At 42.0% G+C, this 23,846-nt stretch overlaps 1 protein-coding gene across 5 annotated transcripts in view; it reads right to left on the bottom strand.

Annotated features, from left to right (window-relative positions):
• The window catches only part of Fbxo34 (F-box protein 34), a 63,150-nt gene that overhangs the window by 22,154 nt on the left and 17,150 nt on the right, over positions 1–23,846 (bottom strand). For 3 of the 5 annotated variants that reach the window (XM_038310456.1, XM_038310458.1, XM_038310459.1), the window contains exon 2: positions 7,644–7,872. The exons of 1 other annotated variant lie outside the window; for it this stretch is intronic. In XM_038310456.1, the coding sequence (XP_038166384.1) occupies positions 7,644–7,696 (53 nt within the window). In that variant the 5' untranslated portion in view covers positions 7,697–7,872. Of the gene's footprint in view, positions 1–7,643; positions 7,873–16,915; positions 17,457–23,846 lie in introns of those variants that run through there. One more of the 5 variants, XM_038310457.1, reaches the window with a different exon arrangement.

Below are 23,846 nucleotides of genomic sequence, written 5' to 3' on the forward strand. Positions count from 1 at the left end.
CTACTGCAGAGAAACAAAACAAACAGGAACATATTTTGGGGACTGAAACCAATCCTGATACACAGTCAAATCAGCACTTAAAAGTCTCAGATTTGAAATATTTAGGAAAACATATATGGAGACCTCCAACTACTAATAGGGAGGATGGAATAATACAGAAAGAAAGATCCCAGGAAGCAGGTTAAAAATCTGAATTTTTAAAGTGTTTCACATTAGCATAAGTGTAGAGGAATTAGGGTTTATAACCCTAAAATTGTATCTGGATAGTAAAAAAATTATGTCATGACTATATGATGAGACTTAGCTGTAAACTTTTTTCATGATTCTCCTGCTCAACCTACAGAGTTGGGATTACAGGCATGCACCGCCACACCCAGCTCTTAGCTATAAACTTCTGGGGCACAGTTATGGGAAAGCCATAAATCTAAAACCACACATACTGCCTTCTGCAGACTCTCATTTGGAGAGGGGAGAGGGAAGGAAAGGAATGTCAAACATCAAGAAAACAAAAATCCACGTAAGGTAAGCAGTAGAAATAGCAGTTTTTAATTTAATATGGAAAAGAAGGATAGCAATAAAGAAAATCACCACTGAAATTAATATGTTTCCTAATACAGAACTAACTAAAACAAGAAATAAGAAGGGCCAAGAAGCTAAGAGAAAAATCTTTGAGACAGGGATTCGCCTCGGCTGGTCTCCAACTGGCCTTGCGGCTATACAGCCAAGGATGACTTTGAACTCCTGGCCTTCCTGCCTCCACTTTGCAGTGTTGAGATTATAGCCATGCATCACCATGGCTGGCAAAAACCTGGTATACACTACATTTTCAGGAAGATCACGTCACTGTCAATTTCCCTTTTGGTTTTCACATTCACAAAGACTTTACATTACAAAACACCCTCCCACAAAAATTCATGTTTAATTGTTCTATCACATTTCTAAAAACCCCTGAAAGCTATGTACCGCCTTAATTTTTTCCTCAAATTATTACGGAATAGAAAGCTTTACCTTTAAAAATGCACAGACAAAAAGTATCAAGAAGCCTAATGAAATATCCTTTCCACAATCATTGTGCTGCTTTATTGCCCGCTAACAAATGATGTTCACACTGCTCAGAACTTGAACTAAAGCTTCTAGATGCTCATTCCCTGATCTTGAGGTTGGGGAGATGTCAGTCAGTCAGCACGGTGCTTGCGGCAAAGCATGAGGAACTGAGTTCAAATCTCAACACCCACAGAGGAAACCAGCACAGGCAGTGTAATTCCAGAGCTAGGAAAATGATAATAATCCCTGGGGCTTGCAGACAAGTCAGCCTATTAAAATCGTGCAGAGAGCCTATTTCAAAAAATAAGGCGGGGAGTGATAAGAAACACTCCCCTTACAAACACATGTCTGACCTCACCCACCAGAACCTGCCTCTTGTTTCTTGGCAATCATCCCATTTTTTTATAATCATTAAAGAAGTCAAACTACCCATTTTTTTCAGGAATTCCTTTATTTTTGTCTATTTTTAAATTGAAAATAGATTTTTTCATACAATATATTCTTATTATGGTTCCCCCTCCCCCAACTCCCCCTAGATACCCCCCTTTGCCATCCCAATCTATACCCTATCTCTCCTTATGCAGCAGCAGGCCGCTTGTTGGTTCCTGACCACTTAGCCTCAAAATCATCACACAGAAACTGTATTAATTAAATCACTGCTTGGCCCATTTGCCTCTCACTGACTAACGCCCACATATTAATTTAACCCATTTCCATTAATCTGTGTATTGCCACATGGCTGTGGCTTACTGGCTAAATCTGTCTAAATCTGTCTCTGGTGAGGGCTACATGGCTTCTCTTTGACTCTGCCTTCTTTCTCCCAGCATTCAGTTTAGTTCCCCCCCCCAGCTCTGTTCCCCTATAGCTATAGGCCCAAAGCAGTTTCTTTATTAACCAATGATATTCACAGCATACAGAGGGGAATCACACGTCATCCTATTTCAATTCTCTACATGCACATCAAATAAGCTTCTCAGGCTCAGCCATGTCCAAAGTAAAAGTTCTGATTCCCTTTGCACACTCCACAATCTTCCCCATTTTAATAAACATAAACATTATTTTTGTCATTTCTTAACATAAGAAACCTTGACTCTTTCTTGGTCCCTTTTCCTTCGTCACAAATCCCATTGGGTCTGCCTTCAGACTTTAACAAGAAGCCAACCAATTCTTGCCAGTGTTCACTGCTGTCACCCCGTTCTATAAGCCACCATAGTTCAACTCCATCTTGCTCTCTTCATGTATTCTTGCTTGTGAAAAAAATCCAGATGCTCTACCCTACCACCTTTCTTCATGTGTGTGTGTGTGTTTTCTTGCACATTTGTCAGTGCACCACATGTATGCCCAGTGTCCACTGAGGTCATAAGAAGGCATTGGATCCCCTGGGATTCCAATTCAGGTCTTCTGCAAGAGCTCTTCCTCACTGAGCCATCTTCCCCAGTTCCCATCTTATCCTTTTCCACACTACACTCTTCAGAAGTTCCAGAAGGCAGGCCCACTTCCCATTTCTGCTTACCTGCCTCCTTTGTGCTTACTCAGTTTAATGGGAAACTACTCTTTTTCAAATATCCTACGCTCCAGCTTTGACGCTTGCTAATATAAAATCTGCTGCTTCCCAGTGATATGCACTTGTGTCTTTCTCTTCTTCTTCCAGGTTTCTGCTTGTGTCTTCTCAGAACACAGCTAACTGTTTGCAGAAGACTGCCCCTCTATTTCTGCTTCACTCGTTCTGCACCCTCCCCCTCCCCCTCCTCCTGACTGTGCTCCAGGGCTGCATGCTCCTAAACTAGAACAGCATTTCTAGGTGGAGTCTGAGTTGTGCGCACTCCCCTATGGACATTTACAGATACACAAATATTGTCAAGTAAAACTTACTCAAATTGTACAGGAGGCCTAACGTTCAATTCCCAGAACTTTTCATCCCCCAAATTTTAACATCTCTTTTAAGTCTAATGTTCTAATTACATTAAACTATCCACAATGCTTGTAATATTAGGAGTTCTCCTATACTATCTCCCCAAATTTTCCTGTTTGGCTAACAAAACATGATGCTTTCTCAGATCATCCTACCTACAGATTTTATTTAGCTAATCCAAATTAAATATACTTTGATTTCCCCCAAACTCTTTAATTCTATTCATAAGTTAAAAGATGAAGCAAGCAACTATATTTTACTAACAACCAGAAAAAAATTAAATTTTTTTCAGCCTACAGAACTAGGGTAGACAGCTTTGGTGACATATCTCAAATCCTTCTATGTTCCTTTTATTCTGCTCCCCAGCAACACGCTCTGCTACACTTTGCTTTACCCTTAAAGAAACCCCTCAGATGACGTAGGCTCTAAACAGCCTTGCCCCATAGTTGAGACCTAAGAAACATACTTCAAAATCTCAACCACACATTTAGATCAAAGACTGTGAGGGTCTCAAGGCAATTTGGCCTAAGTAAAGTCACTTTTACTTTTGTCCCATGTGATTCTCTATTCTCCTAAACCCCTGCCAGTTAGCTGTCTTCAAGGTAAACAGGGAGAAGGATGGAGATGGTAATGACACTTAACAGGAAGTAGACAGGTTATCTATCCTCAGGCTTATGTAAAGCCATCTGGATCTGATCTGAAGTCTTCACAAGGTGACAGAATCCCAGCTCTGGGGACTGTCCTTCCCTTACAATATACCTGAGTTGTGCTGCCATATTTATAAGCGAAGGTTATTTGGACATGACTCTGAATAGATCACACTGTCAAGTCTTCAAGAAGGCATTTGGATTGTTTTTATATTTCCTGAAAGCAAGAGACCAGAACCCTGCCTCAGTTAGAATAAACTGACTCCTTGTTACCATGGTAATGAGCTGCTTCGCTGAAAATGCAGAGCATTCTGGGGCTTTGTTCTCATCAAGAATGAGATAGGAGCAAATGAGTCAATTCTAGAGTATATTTATAAACATAAGGTAATGTTTTTTGACTCTAACAAACATTTTAAATTGCTTGGTTCACAGTAAGAAGACCAAAGAAAACGAAAGTGCTGGGCTATATTCTGTTACACAGAGCTTCACTCCATCACAGAGCTCAGCATGTTCAGACTAGTTACAAACTCAGAACATACTAGGAAACCGCAAAGGTCCCATGCACCAGTCTTGTTAAAGAGCCACTAAAGTGAGACAGGGAAGCAGGGAAGCAGAGGACAGTGCAGAGTGGTGGCGCTGACTTGCTCCAGCGTGAGACGCTAGCTCAGCAAGCTCTTGAGACCTCGCTATTCAGCGCTGCTGTGCAGTCATGTTTGTGTGCCGCATGCTGAGCCCCTAATCCCCAGTGTGATTATGTCTGGAGGGGAGACTTCTCGGGCATCATTAGATCATTAAGACAGAGACCTCATGAACAGGACCCGCACCCTTATAAGAGATCTAGAACACCCCCTTTCCCTTCTGATAAAATGACCATCAGCTCACCAGGAGCCAGTTCTCACTGGGCTCAGTAAGATTTCAAGCATGAAAAACACAACACAGCTCAGTGCCACATCAGAAATGCTGTAAACTATCTCAAGAAAAACACCATATACGCCTACTTTGGGCTGTTATGCAAGAGACAGGGAAGTGGGGGTGGCCATTCCTCTTGGCAAGCCAGGGAGAAGCTCTTCCCATTGTGAGGTATCCGGGAATAGCCTCCTGTGAAGATGACTAGGTATTCCTGACAAGTAAAACGCACTTCTGGAAACTCACTCGAGAGTGGAGTTGTTTTTAGTTTTACTCTTCTTCTTTTGGGCCCACCACCCAGCTCACAAATAAATAAGTCACAGTCTTATTTTTATTTATGAATGTCCAGTCTTAGCTTGGCTTACTTCTAGCCAGCTTTTCTTAAATTATCCCAGCTGGGATTTTACCTTTCTCTATTTTACATGTCTTTCTTTACTGGTGTCCTGTCCTCCTCTCCTTCTCCTTTTCTCACTTCCCTTTTTCTTTTTCTCCTTCTATTTATTCCCTCTGCCTGGCAGTCCCACCTATCCTCTTTCTCCTGCCTTGCCATTGGCCATTCAGCTCTCTACTAGACCAATCTGGTATTCTAGGCAGTCAAAATAACACAGCTTCACAGAGTTCAACAAGTACAACATACAAGAATGCAATACTTCTTTGCATCATTAAAACAGCATAAACAAATGTAACACATCAACTAATATTCCACAACAGAAGAGAAAGCAAAAAAGCAAATGTCTCTATCAACTTCTATAAACAATCATCTTATTGAGATTCTTTTACTTCATAAAATTCATGACCCAATGGAGAAATTCTAAAGCCATCTTTGGTTATTTCTTTTGATCTCAGTTTTGTTTTTTGTTTTTTCTTTTAAGAAAAAAAAATCATGTGCCCTGGTGGGCATGTAGAGGTTAGAATTATTCTGCTTCCAAACTAGGGGAGGAGACACAGGGAGCAAACTCAGGCCATCAGGCAGAGCATCACATGCCTTACCCTGCTGAGCCATTTTGCCAGCCTGCTTTGTCTACTTTGGTTTTTCTCAAATGATGAATTAAAACAGGATTACAGCATTAACAAGTTACCCCAAATGAAAAATATTTTAGTGAATCATGGAGATATTTTTAATTATGATTCAACCTACATTGGTTTTTTTGGTTTACATGTTCCCATTTTATCGCAGCCATCTGCCACATCAACAGCAGTTGGTTCAAAAAAAAAGTTTGTTCAAAGGCTTGAACAAAATTATGACTGTGCATTAGAAACTACAAACTTTCTCACCTTAGAGCTGTACAGATTTGGAGGTTTTAGAGACAAGGTTTCAGTATGTTACCTCAGCTAGGCTCAAACACAATCTTTCTGCCTTAACATCCTCTCAACCCCAGCTTAAAGTTTATTTAAAAAAAAAAAAAAGCATCCACTAGGAGACTGTCCACAGAAAAGGGGTACACTAGTACACCCCAAAGCCCGCCCTGTCTCTTGGAAGTGAACTGTGGAAGGCAAATGGCAGCAGCTTCTGCTTCTCCCACCACTCTAGAGCTGCCCACGCTCCCACCTAAGGCTGAAAGAGCTTGTTGAGTGGCTGGTCAACCAGGTCCACACCGTCTTCCACAGGTCCAGTGCCTGACTAAGCTCTCCAGAACCCTACAGTCATGGCTGGAGGAGCAGTGTAATGGTAGACTATCCTAGTATGCACAAGGCTCTAGGCTCAATCCTCAGTCCAGCAAAAATAAAATAATAAAAATCCTATGTAATTCTCTCTGGACCATGCTTTAAAATACCCTCCTTATTTATAGATTCTGTATTTCAAATGCATGTTGTAGGCAATGCCAAGGCAAATGAAGGTCAGTTTCTGGGGAAGGTAGATTGGTAATCACAGGACCCAGTTAACTGCGTATAATCCCATTTTTCAGTGAAAGTAATTAGTCAAACATCCAAATCAAGATGATTATTTATATGAATAAAGTTCTGGAGAAGAGCCTTTCAGATACCATAGAATGTTGGTCTCGAGCATAAGCTACTAAAGAAACCTGGCCCACTCCCCTTGACGCCCCTTCCAAAAACAGAAGCAGGTCTGAGAGTATAAATGGGAATCACAAGAACTGAAAACAGCAATAAGCCCATAGAATTCTGACCTAGATTTCATTGCACAAACTAGGGGCAAGAAGAACAGAAAAATCTCTTGCATGCAAAACAGAACAGTGAGAACAGACTGAACAGAGAAGAGAAACTCATTTTGTATAAATACTTAATAAAACCTAGATATTGAATATCCCCATCCACTGGACAGGAACCACTTGCTGTGGTGGTCTGAATGACAATGGCCCCACAGGCTCATGTATTTGAATGTTTGGCTTCTTGGTTGGTAAAACTGTCTAGGAAGGACTAGGAGGTGTGGCCTTGTAGGAGGAGGTGTGTCACTGGAGGTTTCAAAAGTCCACCTTAACCCAGTCTTTCTCTCTCTGCCTCCTACTGTCAGATAAGGATGCTAGGTTCTCAGTGACTGCTTAATGCCATGCCTGTGTGCCTGCTGCCATATAGCCACCCTGCCATGATGGCCGTGGATTCACCCTACGAAACTGTAAGCAAGCCCACAACAACTAAATGGCTTCTTTTGTAAGCTGCCTTGTTCATGCTGTCACCTCACGGCAAAAGAACAGTACCTAAGCCAACTAGCATTCTTCATAAGGCTGAACTCCATGCTTCATCTGGTCCATGTGTAATTCACATTTTCAGTGTCGAAAGGGATCTGATCAAGAATCTGTTCCCTCTAGTTACAACAGTCACTGTGTTGAACCACAAAAACTTTACACATTAAAGCATGTGTGTGCAGTATGGGTATTATCTCAGCAGTAAAGAACCTTCCACAGCCCGCTTCACTTTCCTCCCCTTAGTCTGATAGCTCCATTCAGGGTTCAGCTCTCTTGCTCCACTTTGATTCCCTCTACCTAGGCATGTAATAAAAGTTCCATGTTCTTTGTGTTATCTATCAGTTGCTAGTATATTTGATGAACCAAAAATGTACCAAATGTGTTTACACAAGTTTAACTTTCTTAACCAGAGACTATGAGTATGTTTTGCTATAATCAAAGACTAAACTAGACAGGGGAATATTGTTTGGTGGTAGAGAGGTCACCTACCATGTAGAGTCCTGGGTTCGATTCCCATCACTGGGAGAGGTGGTCGAGGGCATGGACAAGGACAGATGGGGTAATGGGATCTCAACCAGGAAAAAGAAGACATAAGCTCCAAATAAGAATTCCACACAGACAGGCACTGCTGGAGGTGGGACACGGCAGAGTGGCTCAGCATAAAACCACGGGGTCCAGGTGGGCGGGAGTCCTCAGGAACACAGGGCTATTAGGAGGCCTGAGGGGACATGGAAAAGACGAACTAGATTAATAAAATAGGTAATATAACTATATAAATACCAGGGAAGTGAAGTTTTCTGAAAGTGCGCTAGCTTAAGTGAAGAGTGCTTTCAGTCTCAGCACGGAGACACCGAACGACAAATGGTTTGTAAAAGAGCAAAAGACAAACATTTCGGGGGATGAGGAAAAACACTAAATCCTCATACCTGACGCTGAAAACTCAACATCCAGAATGTAGGAATTCTATTAATGGTCATCCATGGTGGCAAAACCATGTAATCCCAGTAGCTGGAAAGGAGGCAGACAAGAGGCTCAAGAGCTCAAGGTCCTCCTCAGCTACACAGGAACTTTGAGCCTAACCTGGGCTACTTGAAACCCAGGTCAAAATAAAATAAAATAAAATAAAATAATAAATAAAGAAGAAACAATGCTGTTAATAACAGAGAGTAAGACAGGCATGGTGGCAAATGCCCACATCTCAGAGTTTAGAGGCCGAGGAGAGAGACTGCCGTGGTCTGAGGCCGGCCTGGGCAAGGAAGACCTATGGAGAAAATCTAAGCCAATGAAAGGGAGTACGCGAAAGCACTGTCTCCAGAGAAGCACTACTGCTTTTTAAATGCTGCTGTTCTTCAAAGCAGCTCTTACAGAGCTACTGAACACACTGCATGCATTTAATATTAGATCAAAATACAAAAGTATAACAAAACTTCAACTATTTAGGTCACAATTCCTTTATAAAAGATTTTAGTTTTAACTGTGTGTGTATGTGTCTATGTGTGGACGTGTGCACTTTAGTGTGGGTACCCTTGGAGGCCAGACTATCCTATGCCCCTGGAGGTAGACACAGTTTTTTGTAAACTACTCATGCGGGTGCAGAGAACCAAACTCCCACACACTGCAAGAGCACAAGGGTCCTGAACCACTGCACAGCCTCTTTCATGCCCCCCTCATAAGCACAGCGCTGCCTCTCATGCCCCCCTCGTAACTCCTTTTTCACACGAATCCTTTTCCCACAGAAGAAATTTTCTTATTTTAGAAACATTACATTTCCACAACAAAAACTATAGCTATCTGATTCTGTGTGACACTCCAAACTTTCTGTAACTCCAAGTTCTTTTTAATTGTTTTGTTCCCATGTCACATGGTATACCTAACTCATCTCAGGAAACGAGGGAGTTACTTCAAAGGCTGCTACATTCAGTCACACTCTGGTTTTCCTAAGACAATATTCAAAACACCATGAAGGGACTGTTTCCACTTAACACTGTGTAAGAAGTTAAAATGATCAACACAATAAATTACCAAATGTGCCCTAAGATGGCAACACCTTTGCTCTTCCATATTTCCCAACACTGAAGGTAATATTTTAGTACGTAAACAACCTTAAATATGAAATACACTGTTTTAACTGGATACCATTTGTTTCTAGTTTACACCTTTAAGTACGTTCTATAAACGTTTTTATTTTATTATGATTTCTGAGTATGTGTATTCAGGCATATGTGTGGAGGTCAGAGGATTTCTTTGGGGAGTCAGTTTTCTCCTTCCACCATAGATTCCTGGGATCAAACTCAGGTCATCAGAATTGTGCAGCAAAAGCTTTGACTCACTGAGCCCTACCTGTCTACCTCTTTAGGTAGCTTTAAGGTTGATTCTGTTCAGTTAGGAAAGTTACCATGGGTTGGGGACTTAGCTCAGTGGCAAAGCATTTGCCTAGGAAGCTCAAGGCCCTGGGCTGAGTCCTCCTCGGCTCTGAGGGTGGGGGTGTTACCAAGGCCTGAGTTTTCAAAACACAATTCATGCAGTAAATGATGTTTCCAGACAGGATGACAATGACTATGATGGCATCATATTAAAGAGGAATTTGCTTAGCACAGACAGCTGAGACAATATACAGACTGTAATCCAACCAAGGCAGCTACATGTTTGCATTTATTTCCTTAAGAGTAAACTTGTTTTAATTTGGTATATTATCACTTCTGGATTTTAGAAAAACTGGTTTCATAGCTTGCTATGCTAGTATTTAAGGTTGATTCTTAAATCAGCCGTAAAGAAATCCTAACATAAAAATTCTTTTGCTCCTAGCTCTGAAATAAAATAGACAAACATAAAGGCAGCCTACCCTTTCACCCTTCTTGGCCTAATGATGCTAATCAATACCTTGTCTCCATCATTAATTAGTAAACCCTGGTGTTAAAGAGCAGTGTGGTTTAAAAGTTCATGAACACTTCTCACTTCTAACACCTGGCAGAGTAATCCCACAGCATGAAATGTTACTTAAAATTTTCTATCAAAAGGCGGCTACCAGGGCCTGGAGAGATGACTCAGTGGCTCAGAGAGCTTACTGCTCCACTACAGGATCCTATGTAATCCATTTCTGGCACCCACATTAGGTGGTTCACAAGAGCCTGAAACTCTGCCTTCTGACCTTCTTGGGCACCTGTGCACACACGTATCCTACACTCACACAAACACACTTACACGTAAATAAAAATAAATCTTTCCTTTGTAAATCAAAGCTGCTACCAGATGTTTTTTACTAATGTAAAATTGTTTAGCCAACTTATATAAAAAAATCTAACTTCTTTATATAAGTGCACACCTTTAATCCCAGCACTTGGGAGGCAGAGGCAAATTCAAGGCCAGCCTGGTCTACATGAGCTAGTTCCAGGACAGGCTCCAAAGCTACAGAAAAACCCTGTCTCGAAAATCCAAAAACAAAACAAAACAAAACAACCCCCCAACAACAACAACAGCCCTAACTTCAGATTAGCAGCTGTTACCAATTTCACGCTCTTCACACTTCATGTTAACCTGCAGTCCTCCAGATGAGTAACACTGCTCTTTTCTGCCTTCTGGAGAGCTCACCGTCTTCCAGAGATGGCTGCCACTTCTGTCAGTTCCCATCTCACCATCCCTAAAAAACAGCTTCAAATTTTTGTTTTGAAACAGTTTGCTTTTTTCCACCCTGAGTTTTCCCAAACTATTTCTGGGCTCTGACAATCCTGCGTGACTAAGTCTCCTCCTGGGAACAGCTGCCTCATTATCACTATTAAAACAGCCCCTCCTATACCCACTGATAAGGATCTGGAAACTCATTGTAACCTATTGGCTAAAGATAAACTTGTTAGGCTTGGAATAATGGCTCACCCCCGACCACCTGACCACTCCAGCAGTCTTTGTGTTCCAATTAAAATTTTCAGTTTTCCATAAATTCTTACTAACATTGAGACTTTATTCCTATTTCTTTCCTAAAGCCAGTTAATCCTGAACTACTGTCGCTCCCAGTCCTCTCTCACTCAGGAGCCAATGACCTCATATTTCTAAGGTAAAACAACTTCCCAACTGACCTGTCTCAGAAATATTTTGTATAGTTAATGTGTTATTTGGTAACTTCTGTTCCTGGCAAGCTAGTCCTCCTGCCTGGAAAATCAACAACAGATAACCTCAAAAGGTCTTTTCCTAAGCCCATCAAATGGAACAACTACTTACAACCTTAATTCTTCCAAAAAAAAAAAAAAAGTATCCAAAACAGAGAAAAGAAAAACATCAATAAAAAGAAATAAAAGAAAAGCAGATGATCACAACCACAAATTTGTCTTTACTGCCACCCAAATCACGTGTGACATCAGCAGAAATCATCAGTCTGAAAGTCCTTGATTCAGTCTGATAGAGTGCTACCCTAAACCAGAACCAAGATGAGCTATTTAATCCTTAATCTTTAATCCAGTGGTGTGCAATAAACTCCTCTGGCAGAGCGTTCAGCTCTTCTCGGCATATTTTAAAGTGTGTGAATGTATCCACAAGAGAAAATCAATTCTAGAATTCAGCTGAGGAACTCAGGCATGCTACGTCAGCAATCTAACACTGAACCACGGCCCAGTCCAGTTTCTTAGCGTCAACCCCCAAGGCAGTCTCCACTGTGTAACCCTGACTGGCCTAGAACTCAAGAGATCCTCCTGCCTCTGCTTCTAGTTTTTCCTTTTTAACAAATTAAGTAGCATGCTCTAATAACAAGTTTTTACTACCTTAATTTCTAATTAGTGACTAACAAACATTGACAAGATTTCTGCAGCAAGCAGGATGCGATAAAAGATTACTTATCCTGCTCAACAGGAGGGAAACTACACCTGGTACTGGAAACCTGGCTAGCTACTCCGCGCTAGTGAGCGCACTGCTATCGGAGAACCTACAACCACTACTTTACTAAATGAGCACAATCCTAAGAACAACCTAAACACTGTCTTTATAACTCAACAAGCCAAATTTTCAGCCCCCATGATGAAAATTTCTCAGTATAACAGACAGGTGACCACTACAGAAAAACTACACCCAATCAAAACACAGAGTTGTCAGGCACCCACCTCACGAGACATCTACAAAATACTCCCACACCTAAGGCTCAGCAAACATTGCAGAAGAGGAGGTGGAAAGACTGTTAAGAGCCAGAAGATCAGGGAGTCTGCTCTGAGTGTGTCTCCAGTAATATCAGAAACGACACCTATAAGGTTTACCAACATGACTGCCCCAACAAGAGCTGAACGATGACACCAGTACAGCTGCCCACACAGAGCAGAAAAGCCCACAAGACCTCAACCCACAGAGAACTACAAGCAACTAAGGGAAGCTGGGAGTGACAAAGTTCTTTTCCCCAGGGAAGAGCACACCTAGTGATTATCCAATAACAATGGTCTGCCCTGAAAACATACATACCGGTAACATATACATACAGACTTAATGCTATAGTTAGGAATGTATATGAATATACATATATGCATGTAATAACCATTAATGGAAACAGCAGGAAAGAGTGAAAGGAGGGGTATATGTCAGGGTTTGGAGGAAGAAAAGGGAAGGCAGAAATGTGATATTATCTGAAATTTTTTTTAAAGAGAGCATTTCTACATTCTATTGATGATAATGTCAAAGGTGTTGCTAACAGAGTTGAAAGAAAACATTGTCTCATTAGAAATTCGTGGAGGTCAAGTACTCTCCATCAAACATAGATGCAGCCCCTCCTCAAGCAAACACAGATAGAGCCCCTCCCCACTACCTCCATGCTTATAAAACATACTCAGCAAGCCAGCAAGATGGTTCGATGAACAAGCAATTTAGAACTGACTCCTAAAAGATGTCCTCTGACCTCCACACGTGTGCCAGCACAGTTCCACACACAAATACACACAGTAAAAATGAAGTAGACTATAAAAAGCCATCATCAGCATTTAAAAAGGTACTGATGATCACCTCCTACAATCTCGTGATTTAAATATCAGCAAACTAAGAAAGAATGTATGATACTGATTGAAGTATTTCAACTCCTAAGTACTAGATATTGTTTTCTAGTAAACCACCATTTTCTTCTTAAAATCTGATCCTCAGATGTAGTAGTACTTAATACTTATATAAATGTAAATAACAATATGCTTCAAGCTGAAAAAAAGTTTTAGCTTGTACTCATTCTCTCTCCCCCTCGCTCCCTCCCCCTTCCTCTCCCCCCCCCCCTCTCTCTCTCTCTCTCTCTCTCTCTCTCTCTCTCTCATATTTTGGTTTTAGAGACAGGTTTCTGTGTAGCCTTGGCTGTCCTGGAACTTGCTCTGTAGAAAAGGCTGCCTTGACCTCAGAGAGATCACCTGCCTCTGCCTCCTGAGTTCTGGGATTAAAAGTGTATGTGTGTGTGTGCGTGTGTCACACACACACACACACACACACACACATACACACGGTGCTGCAATCCCAGTGCCAGGGTTATTACAGTGCATTTTCTGAGAAACCAAAGGTACTACACTTTCTTTCGATGTGTACCATGTCATATATTCAGTATTTTGTCATCCAGTGGCTTTCCCAAAGGACAAAATGACCCTAGAAATCAGTCACTTAAAGTAAACATTTAAGGAAGGAGCAGAGGGGGTAGACTTAGCAACTCCGTAGCCAGAACACTCAAGTACAAAGCCCTGGTTTCATCCTCAGAACAACAGTCTCAATGTGATTATGTATATGTATATACACATGTGTGCATACACATATTGTATATATAAATACATGTGTGTATATATATATATATATATATATATATATATATATATATATATATATATATATATGAATGAACTGGAATTATGTGCCTGCAACTCTAAGCAAAATGATTATTTTTTCTGACCCTCCACTTGTCAGTCAATAAAATGGAAATAAATGCTAATAGTCACATAAAGGTGCCATGAAGGTCTCTCCTAAAGAGGCCAGTGAGCAAGTATTATTGAGATAACATTCTGAAGCAATACAGGCACTTTCCTAATCTACGGCTGGGTATTTACATTCTCCTTCCATATCACTAACTAGATACGATAAAGGGAAGGTGTGGGGCCACATGCCAGCAATGCTAGCTTAGCAAAGGCAAGAATATCACCACAAGTTTAAGATCAGTCAGGCCTACAAAGTAAGACCCTGTCTCATTGAGAACTGTCTCATTGCACAGTTGTCTCAGGTCATCAAAGAATTTCTCCATAATTTAAAGTTAGCAAACAGCAATTATTTTTTTCTATAGAGTCTGATCTTTTAAAAAAAACATTTATATGTGTGGGTGTTTTATCTGCAAGCATGTCTGTTCTATATGTATGGTGCCTACAGAGACCAGAAAAAGGTGTCAAAACCCCTGTGTGCTGGAGTTACTGAGGCTGGTCTCAGTGAGTGCTGGGGACCAAATCCCAGGCTCCTGGGAGGGCAGCCAGTACTCTTAACTACTAAACCATCTCCCCAGCCCCCAGAACCAACTTGTTTAAAAGGAAATAACATCCAGGCATGGTGACATATACCTACAACCCCAGCACTGAGGAGGCTGAGGCAGAAAGATCCTGATTCAAAGCCTATATAACGAGCCAGTCTCAAACAAAACAAGACTAAATATAACAAAACACCACCACCACCAAACACACATTGATTATACAGTAGGGATGCACACTACCAACAGAGATTACCAGTCTAGTGTGTTGGCACATGCCTAATCCTAGCACCCAAAGCTGAGGCAAGATTACTGTCATGAGTGCAAGGTCACTTAAGATCTACATAGCCAGTTCCAGGCTAAGGAGAGTGTGGTTTGAATGAGAACGGTCCCCATCAGCTCATATATTGGAATGCTTGGTTCCTAGTTGGTGAAGCTCTTTTGGGAAGGATTATGACAGTGGTTCTCAACTTGTGGGCTGCAACACCTTTGACAACCCTCTATTTCTAAAAATATTTACATTATGATTCATTAACAGCAGCAAAATTACAGTTATGAAGTAACAACGAAAATAATTTTATGGGGGGGGGGGTCACCACAACATGAGGAACTGTATTAAAGGATCACAGCATTAGGAAGGTTGAGAACCACTGGATTAGGAGGTGTGACCTTTTTGGAGGAGGCGTATTACTGGGCATTGAGGTTTCAAAAGCCCAGGACAGACCCAGCCTCTCTTTGCCCACTGCCTGTGCATAGGTAAGCTCTCTGCTCCTGCCCCAGCACCGTGCCTCTCTGCTTGCTGCCATTTTTCCTGCCACAATGTTCATGGACTCGCCATCTGAAACTGTAAGTAAGCCTCCAATTAAATGCTTTCTTTTGTAAGTTGGCTTGGCCATGGTGTCTCTTCACAGCAGTAGAAAAGAGAGCTACGGTCTCAAAGAAAGAGGAGAGAGAGGAGAGAGGGGGGGAGGGAGGGAGGGAGGGAAAACAAGCACTATCCCAAAGTGTATATTCTAAACTAGATAAAAGTAAATAAACATTTGATGGACAAGAGTCATGCACAATTATTTAAGTGCTTAGCTGTTCAAACATACTTAAGTCGCACATTTTGCTTTGCTTACCACTGTGAAAAGAATTCAAAGGGAGAGTGAAGCCAGTCTAGGCAACACAGTAAGGCCTCATCTTACAAAGATAAAAAAAGAAAGAAAGAAAAAGAAAAAAGTCAATATGGTTAGATATACTGCACACATGTTAAGGTTTGAGTGAGTCACAAACACATTTAGTTAACAAGGAAGAGAAAATACAGTAGGTAGGTCGCTCGGGAAACACAAGGCATAGAAGTGTAGAACAGATTTTATCTACCACTGGGAGCAGCACTTTGACCTGCCAGGCTCTCCTGTTGTGCCCTTTTATTTGTAGAAGTAACTCTAGGCTGTGTAGAACATAATGGCAGTTGTTATTAGGGTACCTTCATGCTGTGCCAAAGCACACACAAAGCAATTTTGAATAATCAGTCTTAGGTTCAGGAGAGCAAAGGCTGCAGCCTAACGAAATGGGTGGAGATCACATTTAACTATCTTGGAATTAGCTATTAGGACAAAGGAACAACTGGCCCTTCTGCAGATGAAGTGCCCTTTCTCCTTACACAGTAAAAACTTACTACTTAAAAAACAGTATCGGAAGAAGGCTTCCTTTCTCAAGACATAAATAAGGTCAGTTTTTAAAAAGAATTGGAAGATCATATATTACTTCCTTATATAATTTGTAAACTTACATGCATTGGATGCTACATGTGAGATACCATTTTCAAATGGCTGCTTTGCAGAGGCAGTGTCAGCGAAAGTCTGTCAGGATACTCAGGTGCTGCAGCTCGAGAGCGAACTCCGCTTCAGATACAGTTAGCGAGAGCAGAAATGGACCGAGGACCCCCAGGAAACAACAGAAGGCCAAAAGTCTGGTCTGATGTATGCTACTGCTGTAACCCTCAGGAAACGAGCTATTTTCCTAACTTCACTCTCTCTGTTATATGAAGTCTAAAGCATTAAGCAATTGTTTTTGATGCTGTTCACATATCTCAACCATATGAGTTGGAGAGATGACCCAGGTTAAATCCACTAGCTACTCTTCCAGAGAACCTAGTTTTAATTCCCAGCATCCACACGGCAGCTCACAACTGTCTGTAACTTCTTCCAGGGGATCTGACGCCCTCCTTTGGCCTGCACAGGCACTGGATACAGGACTGGTGCATAGACACAACATGGAGGCCAACACCCAAATACATAAAATTTAAAAATGTGTGGAAGAAAATGCCCCGCATGCTCACCTGCAGGCCGATCTGATGGAGGCACTTTCTCAACAGAGGCTCACTCTTCCCAGATGACTCAAGGTGACAAAAAGCTGAACACAGTGGCACTGCCATTTCTAAGGTCTCATCAAAGGCAGCAGCAAACTACAACTTCAACTCGGCCACTTCTGCAGAAGCCACACGAACTTCCATCAAATAATCAGGTGCAAGCACACACACTCGAGGCCAGGCTCAGTTCTCTCTTCACCATGCACCGGGATCCAGGCATCTGAATTCCGGTTGTCAGGCTTGGTAACAAGCCCCTTTCTCCACTCACTGAGCCCTAAATAATTACTTCTTTGTTGATCCATTGAGTTGTCCTTATCACAGCCAGCACTGGATGCTCTAAACCTCTCACAGCCACTCAGAAAGACTGTCAGCCCCAGACATCCTATGGAGTCTTACTATGGCCACAGAAAGTACAGTAACAGCTACAGAAGCCACTGCTTCTGCTTCAACAGCTTCTCTATCAGCCACTGCCTCAGAGACTGCTTCAGCCACAACCATTCCAAATGTGCTGCCAAACCCCTAGGAAACTTTGTCCTCCACCCCACCCCTTGTAAAAGCTTTTACTCCCACACCCCGCCTCCCCGCCTACCCGGCCACCTCCCTGACTCACAAGAGACAGGACAGGCAAACCAAGTACTCCTGTGCAGCCTAGTATGACTGTGCAAAAAGCATGTGCCTAGCAGACAGATGTACGACTACATGCATGGCTGCCTATATAACCAGCCGTCCCCTCAAATGGTTCAGTCCGAGAGCCATGCCTTGTGTGCGTGCACTGCCTTCCCATGCTGTGTCACAGACCCCAATAAGACTTAGTTCAGTGACCTTACAGGTTTTGGGAAATACTCATGATCTTTTGATGCAGTTAGAACAGGCTGAGTTGGTTACAGGAAGAGCAGATAACACCAGGGGCAATTAGCTCTAAGCACACCCCCCAGCTAGAACGGATGAACCCTGGAGAGCAGTCAGGAAAGAAAGGAAGGTCTACAAAGACCAGAGACTGCGAGGGTGAAGGAGCAGCACAGGCACTGGTGGAAGGACCGTGACAAGGCTATGGAGCTGGCTGCTAAGCAGTCACCATGGTGGCAGGGAGCTGAGCTGCCAGCACTCAGGGGTATAGTGACACTGAGAACTGTAACCCTTAACACTTGGAGCTGCTAACCCTAAACAAACCTCGCTTGCCTGCTCCTGACTTCTATCCAGTTGATCAACAAACCCCCTAGCCTACTGGTGACTACCACTGATTTATTCCTCCAGCCCGTATTTCTAATCTCTCCCCAAAACATTTGTGTGTGTGCACATGAAAGCAGTGGGCGACCTTGGGAACAGTCACCAGCTGTGCAACCACTCTAGATAGGGCCTCTTACTGATCTGGAACCCAGCAAGTAGGCTAGGCTGACGAGTGAGCAAGCTCAGAAGATCCACCCACCTATCTCTGCCTCCCCAGCACTAGGATTCCAAGCATGTCACAGATTGAGCTGCCTTTAAAAAAAAAAAAAAAAAATGGGTTCTAGAGATCAAACGCAGGTCCTTAGGCTTGCAAGGCAAATATTTTACCTAATGAACCATCTCCCCAGCTTCTTCAAAAACATTAAAAAACATTGCACCAGCAGCCTAGAAAGATGACTATAACAAAAATGGGTAAGAGCTCAAATTATTTGGTACTTACAATGACTTAATGGGAAAAAAAAAAAACAACACTTACGACTGAAGCTGCTGGTAAGTCCTGAATAAACACACTAATATGAAACAAATTAAGTCCCATCATTTGCCAAAAATAAGTAACAAAAATTTTCTACATTATATACCAGGAATTTGAGTGAGGTTTTTTTTTTTCTTTGTTTGTTTGTTTTAGTGGTTTTCCAACAGGGTCTCACGCTGCCCACAACCAGCCTGTAACTCTATGTACGTAGGCTAGCCTCAGACTCATGACAGCTCCCTGACCGGGCCGGTCAAAATAAGAAAAGAATTAAAAATCAATATTCTACATATTCAGGACCTATTTAACTGACAGAACACAGCACAAAGACGACTAGCAAACTATTTCACTCAGGCCCCACACACACTCTGAAGTAGACACTGCTATTCTCTGGACACCGTGGGCGCTGCTACCTGCACATTTTGTGAAGGGTTTGTTGCTGTTTTGCAACTGATGTCTATGAATCAAAGAACACCCATAATGACTTTAGATCATGTCTAATTAGCACCTCAATATATTCTTAGACATATTTTCTCAGATGAGAGTGGCAGTAATTGTGCCAGTGATTTAGAGGACTAGTATTCCCAACTATTAAACATACTCCACTACTGACAACATCAAAAAGTACAACACTCAAATACACAGTAGATTTTTTTTTAAGCTTTTAATGGTAGAATAAAACCACCATGGCAAATACTAAAATCAGAAGCATAATCATATACCTTCAGCCAGCTTCATTAGAACTGAGGTATTTACTAACAACTTTGTCTCCTTAGCAGCAGAATGCCACACAATAACTAAGCAATAAATCTAGATATTATTCTTTCTTTTGTGTACCTTAAAAGCAGAAAAATCCCTTGTTCAATTTTTTTTACATAGAATCCCAAGTTTAATCGTATGTTTTTTTAAAAAAATGTTTTGATGCTCTTTAAAATTTGCATTTTAAAATATACATGCGTATATGTTAAATGAGTGCATCGATTTCTCAATGTTTGGATCAATCAACTCCTCTAATGACTCCCCATCTGGCTACTGTTTGGCTGATGGCTCATTAGATTACTCTGTAATGTCCCTCTGCTGTCACATCACAGACCCCATGTCCTCTGCTGTCACATCACAGACCCCATGTCCTCTGCTGTCACATCACAGACCCCATGTCCTCTACTGTCACATCACAGACCCCATGTCCCCTCTAATGTCACATCACAGACCCCATGTCCTCTGCTGTCACATCACAGACCCCATGTCCCCTCTACTTGAGACCCAGGTAGGTAGGTAACTGACCCATGCAATTGTTTGTTGCCAACAAGAGAACTCTCTTCCTCCAAAGATTAAGTATGCATATTTGTGTGACAAATCCTACAATATTCTTGAAAGAAAGTTATAGTAGTCAAAGGCAAAGGCAAAACTCTTCTTTCCAAATTCTATTCTGACATCCAATTTAGCACTGCAGAAACAAAGAATGATGTGTGCCAGGAAAATGCTGCCATCTTCTTAGTGAAAATAATTAGAAAACTATCTCTTGGTACCAACTGGCGGTAACACTCAATTGCCTAATAGTGGCATGATAGTTAGGTTTCTCAGAAGGGATCCCAGAAATCTGTACACATGGGACTTTCTCACTGGTCCCCACAAGAACAACCTGTGAGGAGTGTAGAACTCGAGTCTGAAAGGCAGTGCACTGCTGCTCAGCTACAAAGCTCAGTCCTTCAGAGCCAGAGACCACGCTCTACGTACTGAGAAAGACTACGATAACATGCATACTAAATCTCATCATTTAACCTAGAATTTAACTCCCAGCAAAACAATCATATTTCAGTGCCTACCTTTAAAACGAGACAATGTGTTCAAATAGGCATTTCTCCATTTTGTAGCGACTCTCTAGAGTCTCAAACTTCATATCTTGGTTTTTTCCAGGTATCTCCAAGTCTGCCCTTTTTCTGTTCGTTTTTGTTTTCTTTCTTCTTCTTCTTGTTTTTGTTTGTTTGTTTTGGTTTTTTTTTTTTTCAAAGAGTCAGGGTTTCTCTGTGTAGCCCTAGCTGTTCTGGAACTCACTCTATAGAACAGGCTGACCTCAAGGTCACTCAGAGATTCATCTGTCATTGTCTCCCTAGTGCTGGAATTAAAGGCACACACCACCACTGCCCAGCTTTCAAATTCGCCTAACTTCATTACCAATGATTATTGAACATATATTGGAAATGCTTTGAACACTGGGCCCCGAGTGTTGGAAGTGTGATCCTAGCATGGCACTGTTGGGAAGTGGTGTGGACTGCTAAGAGGTGACCCAAGTAAAACAGATCCTTAGGTGGCTCACTCCAGAGACCAGACAGAGGCAGGCGGATCTCTGAGTTCAAGGCCAGCCTGGTCTATAGAGTGAGTTTCAGAACAGCCAGGTCTACACAGAGAAACCCTATCTTGGAATGAATGAATGAATGAATGAATGAATGAATGAATGAACGAACAAACAAACAAACAATCCTTGGGTTGTGGTGGCTTTGCCTTTGGAAGGGTTAAGGTAGTGTTCCAGCAGTGCTCCCTCCCTCCCAAGCCTTTCTACCACTGTAAAGCCGTCCACCAGGAGTCCCCGCCAGAGCTAAACCAACTCCTCCAGAACCATGCTTTGAACCTCCAGATGAATCCCAGCAGTTGAGGTGGAGCCAGGAAGCCAAGAGTTCAAGGCTTGCCTGGGCTACTTAAGACTGCCTCAAACAGGGTGTTGAGGAGCTAGAAATGTGATTCATTTAGCAGAGTACTTGCCAAACCGTTTTCCCTTTCAGGGGAGAACAAGAACAGCCCTCACTACCAAAAACTATGCAGTCCACTTTCCCACATCTGGGGAGGCCACAGGGTTATTAGCACATCTGGAGAGCCATGGAAAACCATCTTCACGATCATGGCACTGCCTACTATTCTGGAAGCCTTAGGTCCAATCCCCAGACTATACAAAACCAGAAGCAGTTAACACCTATAATCCCAGCAGCTGTAAAGAAGCAAGATTAGAAATTCAAGGTCAACCTCCTCTACACAGTGAGTTCAAGGAACAAAACATAAATAAATGCTACCCAGACTCAGTCTCAATAGTCTGACTACCCTCACTTTCAAGGGTCTCAGGACATCAATGAAGACAAACTAAGACTATTACTAGCAACGAAGACTGACTATTTCTAGGCCTTAAACTAGGTTAAAACAAGTGAAGACAAATATCCCAGATGGACTATATGTAACAGGACATGTACATGTATTGGGCCCTGGGTTCAATCCTCAACAAAATAGGGTTTGAAGAGACATTTCTCCAAAAAAAAGATATACTAACAAACATGAAGAGATGGTCACTCACATTAGCTGTTGGGGAAATGCAAATTATGTCACAATGAGATACTCCAAGCCTGGTGATAGAGAGCTGTAAACCCAGCTAAGGATACAGCTCAGGGATGGAGCACTTGGCCTAGCATGACCCAGAGCTTCAAAGCCCCACCTCTAAGCACTACTGCATTAGCGGGAAAGGCTTCAATGCAGGAGCCCTTGGGAGACATTTCAGATTCAAACCACAACTCCAGATGAAGAATGAAGTCAAGCAAGTTACTACATTGCCATACCTCTCTCTGTTGAAGCCTCGAGGGCTCCGATAGGAGACAGATGTTTATTTGTACACTGTGGGACAACTGGAATCTAATGGAGTTTTCCTCACTATCCCATCCCTATTAAGCTGAAAAGATGCTACACTAGGCATGAGGTAGATGCTGTAGTTTTCTTTTGACCTTTCAGCTTCGTGTGTATATATAGTATACATATGTACAGGCGAACATGCACATATATGCACAGGTGTGTATATATAGTATACATATGTACAGGCGAACATGCACATATATGCACAGGTGTGTATATATAGTATACATATGTACAGGCGAACATGCACATATATGCACAGGTGTGGAGCCAATACAGGGTGTCTTCATCACTCTTTACTTCAATTTTAAGACCAGGGTCTCTCACTGAACCTGGAGCTCACTGACTCAGGTAGGCTGCCTAGCTAGCTAGCTAACTCTATCTACCTCCCTAATGCTGGGATTACAGCAATTATTGCAGGGCCTAGCTTTTTATGTAAGTGCTGGGGATCTGAACTGAGTCATATTAAGCCAAAACTCAGCGCCTTTTCCACCAACAGAATAAACAGTCTTTGCTGGGGATGTAGCTTAGCACAGTACACCTGTTCAGCATGTGCAAGGCCCTGGGTTGAAGACTCAGCAATGCCAAAAAAAGGGGAAAAAATATGTGTGTGTACACACACTCCTTGTCTGTTTATCCTTGCTATCATTACAGAACACAGTAGTCTCCAAAATAAATAATTTTTATTATTTTAAGCTCCCAAATTATTATTTTTATATTTATTTATTTGGGTTTTTTGAGACAGGGTTTCTTTGTGTAGCCCTGGATGTCCTGGAACTCACTTTGTAGACCAGGCTGGCCTTGAACTCTGAGTTCTGTCTGCCTCTACCTCCCTTGCATAGTGGCAGACCAATAAACATTCAGGACAAGGGGCAGGTATGACCCTCAGATGCCCACACTAGTGACCTTCTTCCACTAGCCAGGCCCCACAACCTAACATGCCTCCATGTGTGTGTGCAAGCGCGTGTGCATGCGTGCACGCGTGTGTGTTTTCCATTGCTTCAAAGTTGTTCTAAAAGGCAGGAAACAAAGTACTGGGATTAAAGGTGTGTACCACCACACTGGGCTCCACTCCTAAATTATTTTTTAATTAATGAAAATAGTTTTAAACACAAATATTTTCTATGTAAACTATTTTGTTGCTAACTTCATAGTTACATTCTTCCTACCTTCTGCAGGTGACAAATGTCTTCTGAGCATGTTAAGTACTTGGAATGCAGTAGACAAAGAAACAAAGCTCTCAAGGACTAACAGTTAAAAAGGGCTGAAAACAGCAGACATGCATAAATATTTCAGGCCAGGAGCAGTGGCACACATCTTTAATCCCAGCACTCGGAGCACAGTGCTAAGGTAAGAAGACGATCACAGATACCCACCGTCTTTCCTTCAGAGAGGGGAAGCGCAAGGGAGCTGGGAAGCACAATGGAAAATCAGCAGTGGCGATTAAATAAGGTGTCAGCACAGACCTTCTTGAGGTGATGTCTAATAGTCCAAAGGAGTTAGATTTATCTATTTAATGACAGCAACCCAGACACG

Source organism: Arvicola amphibius, chromosome 13, assembly GCF_903992535.2.
Source record: "Arvicola amphibius chromosome 13, mArvAmp1.2, whole genome shotgun sequence".
Lineage (NCBI taxonomy): Eukaryota > Metazoa > Chordata > Mammalia > Rodentia > Cricetidae > Arvicola > Arvicola amphibius.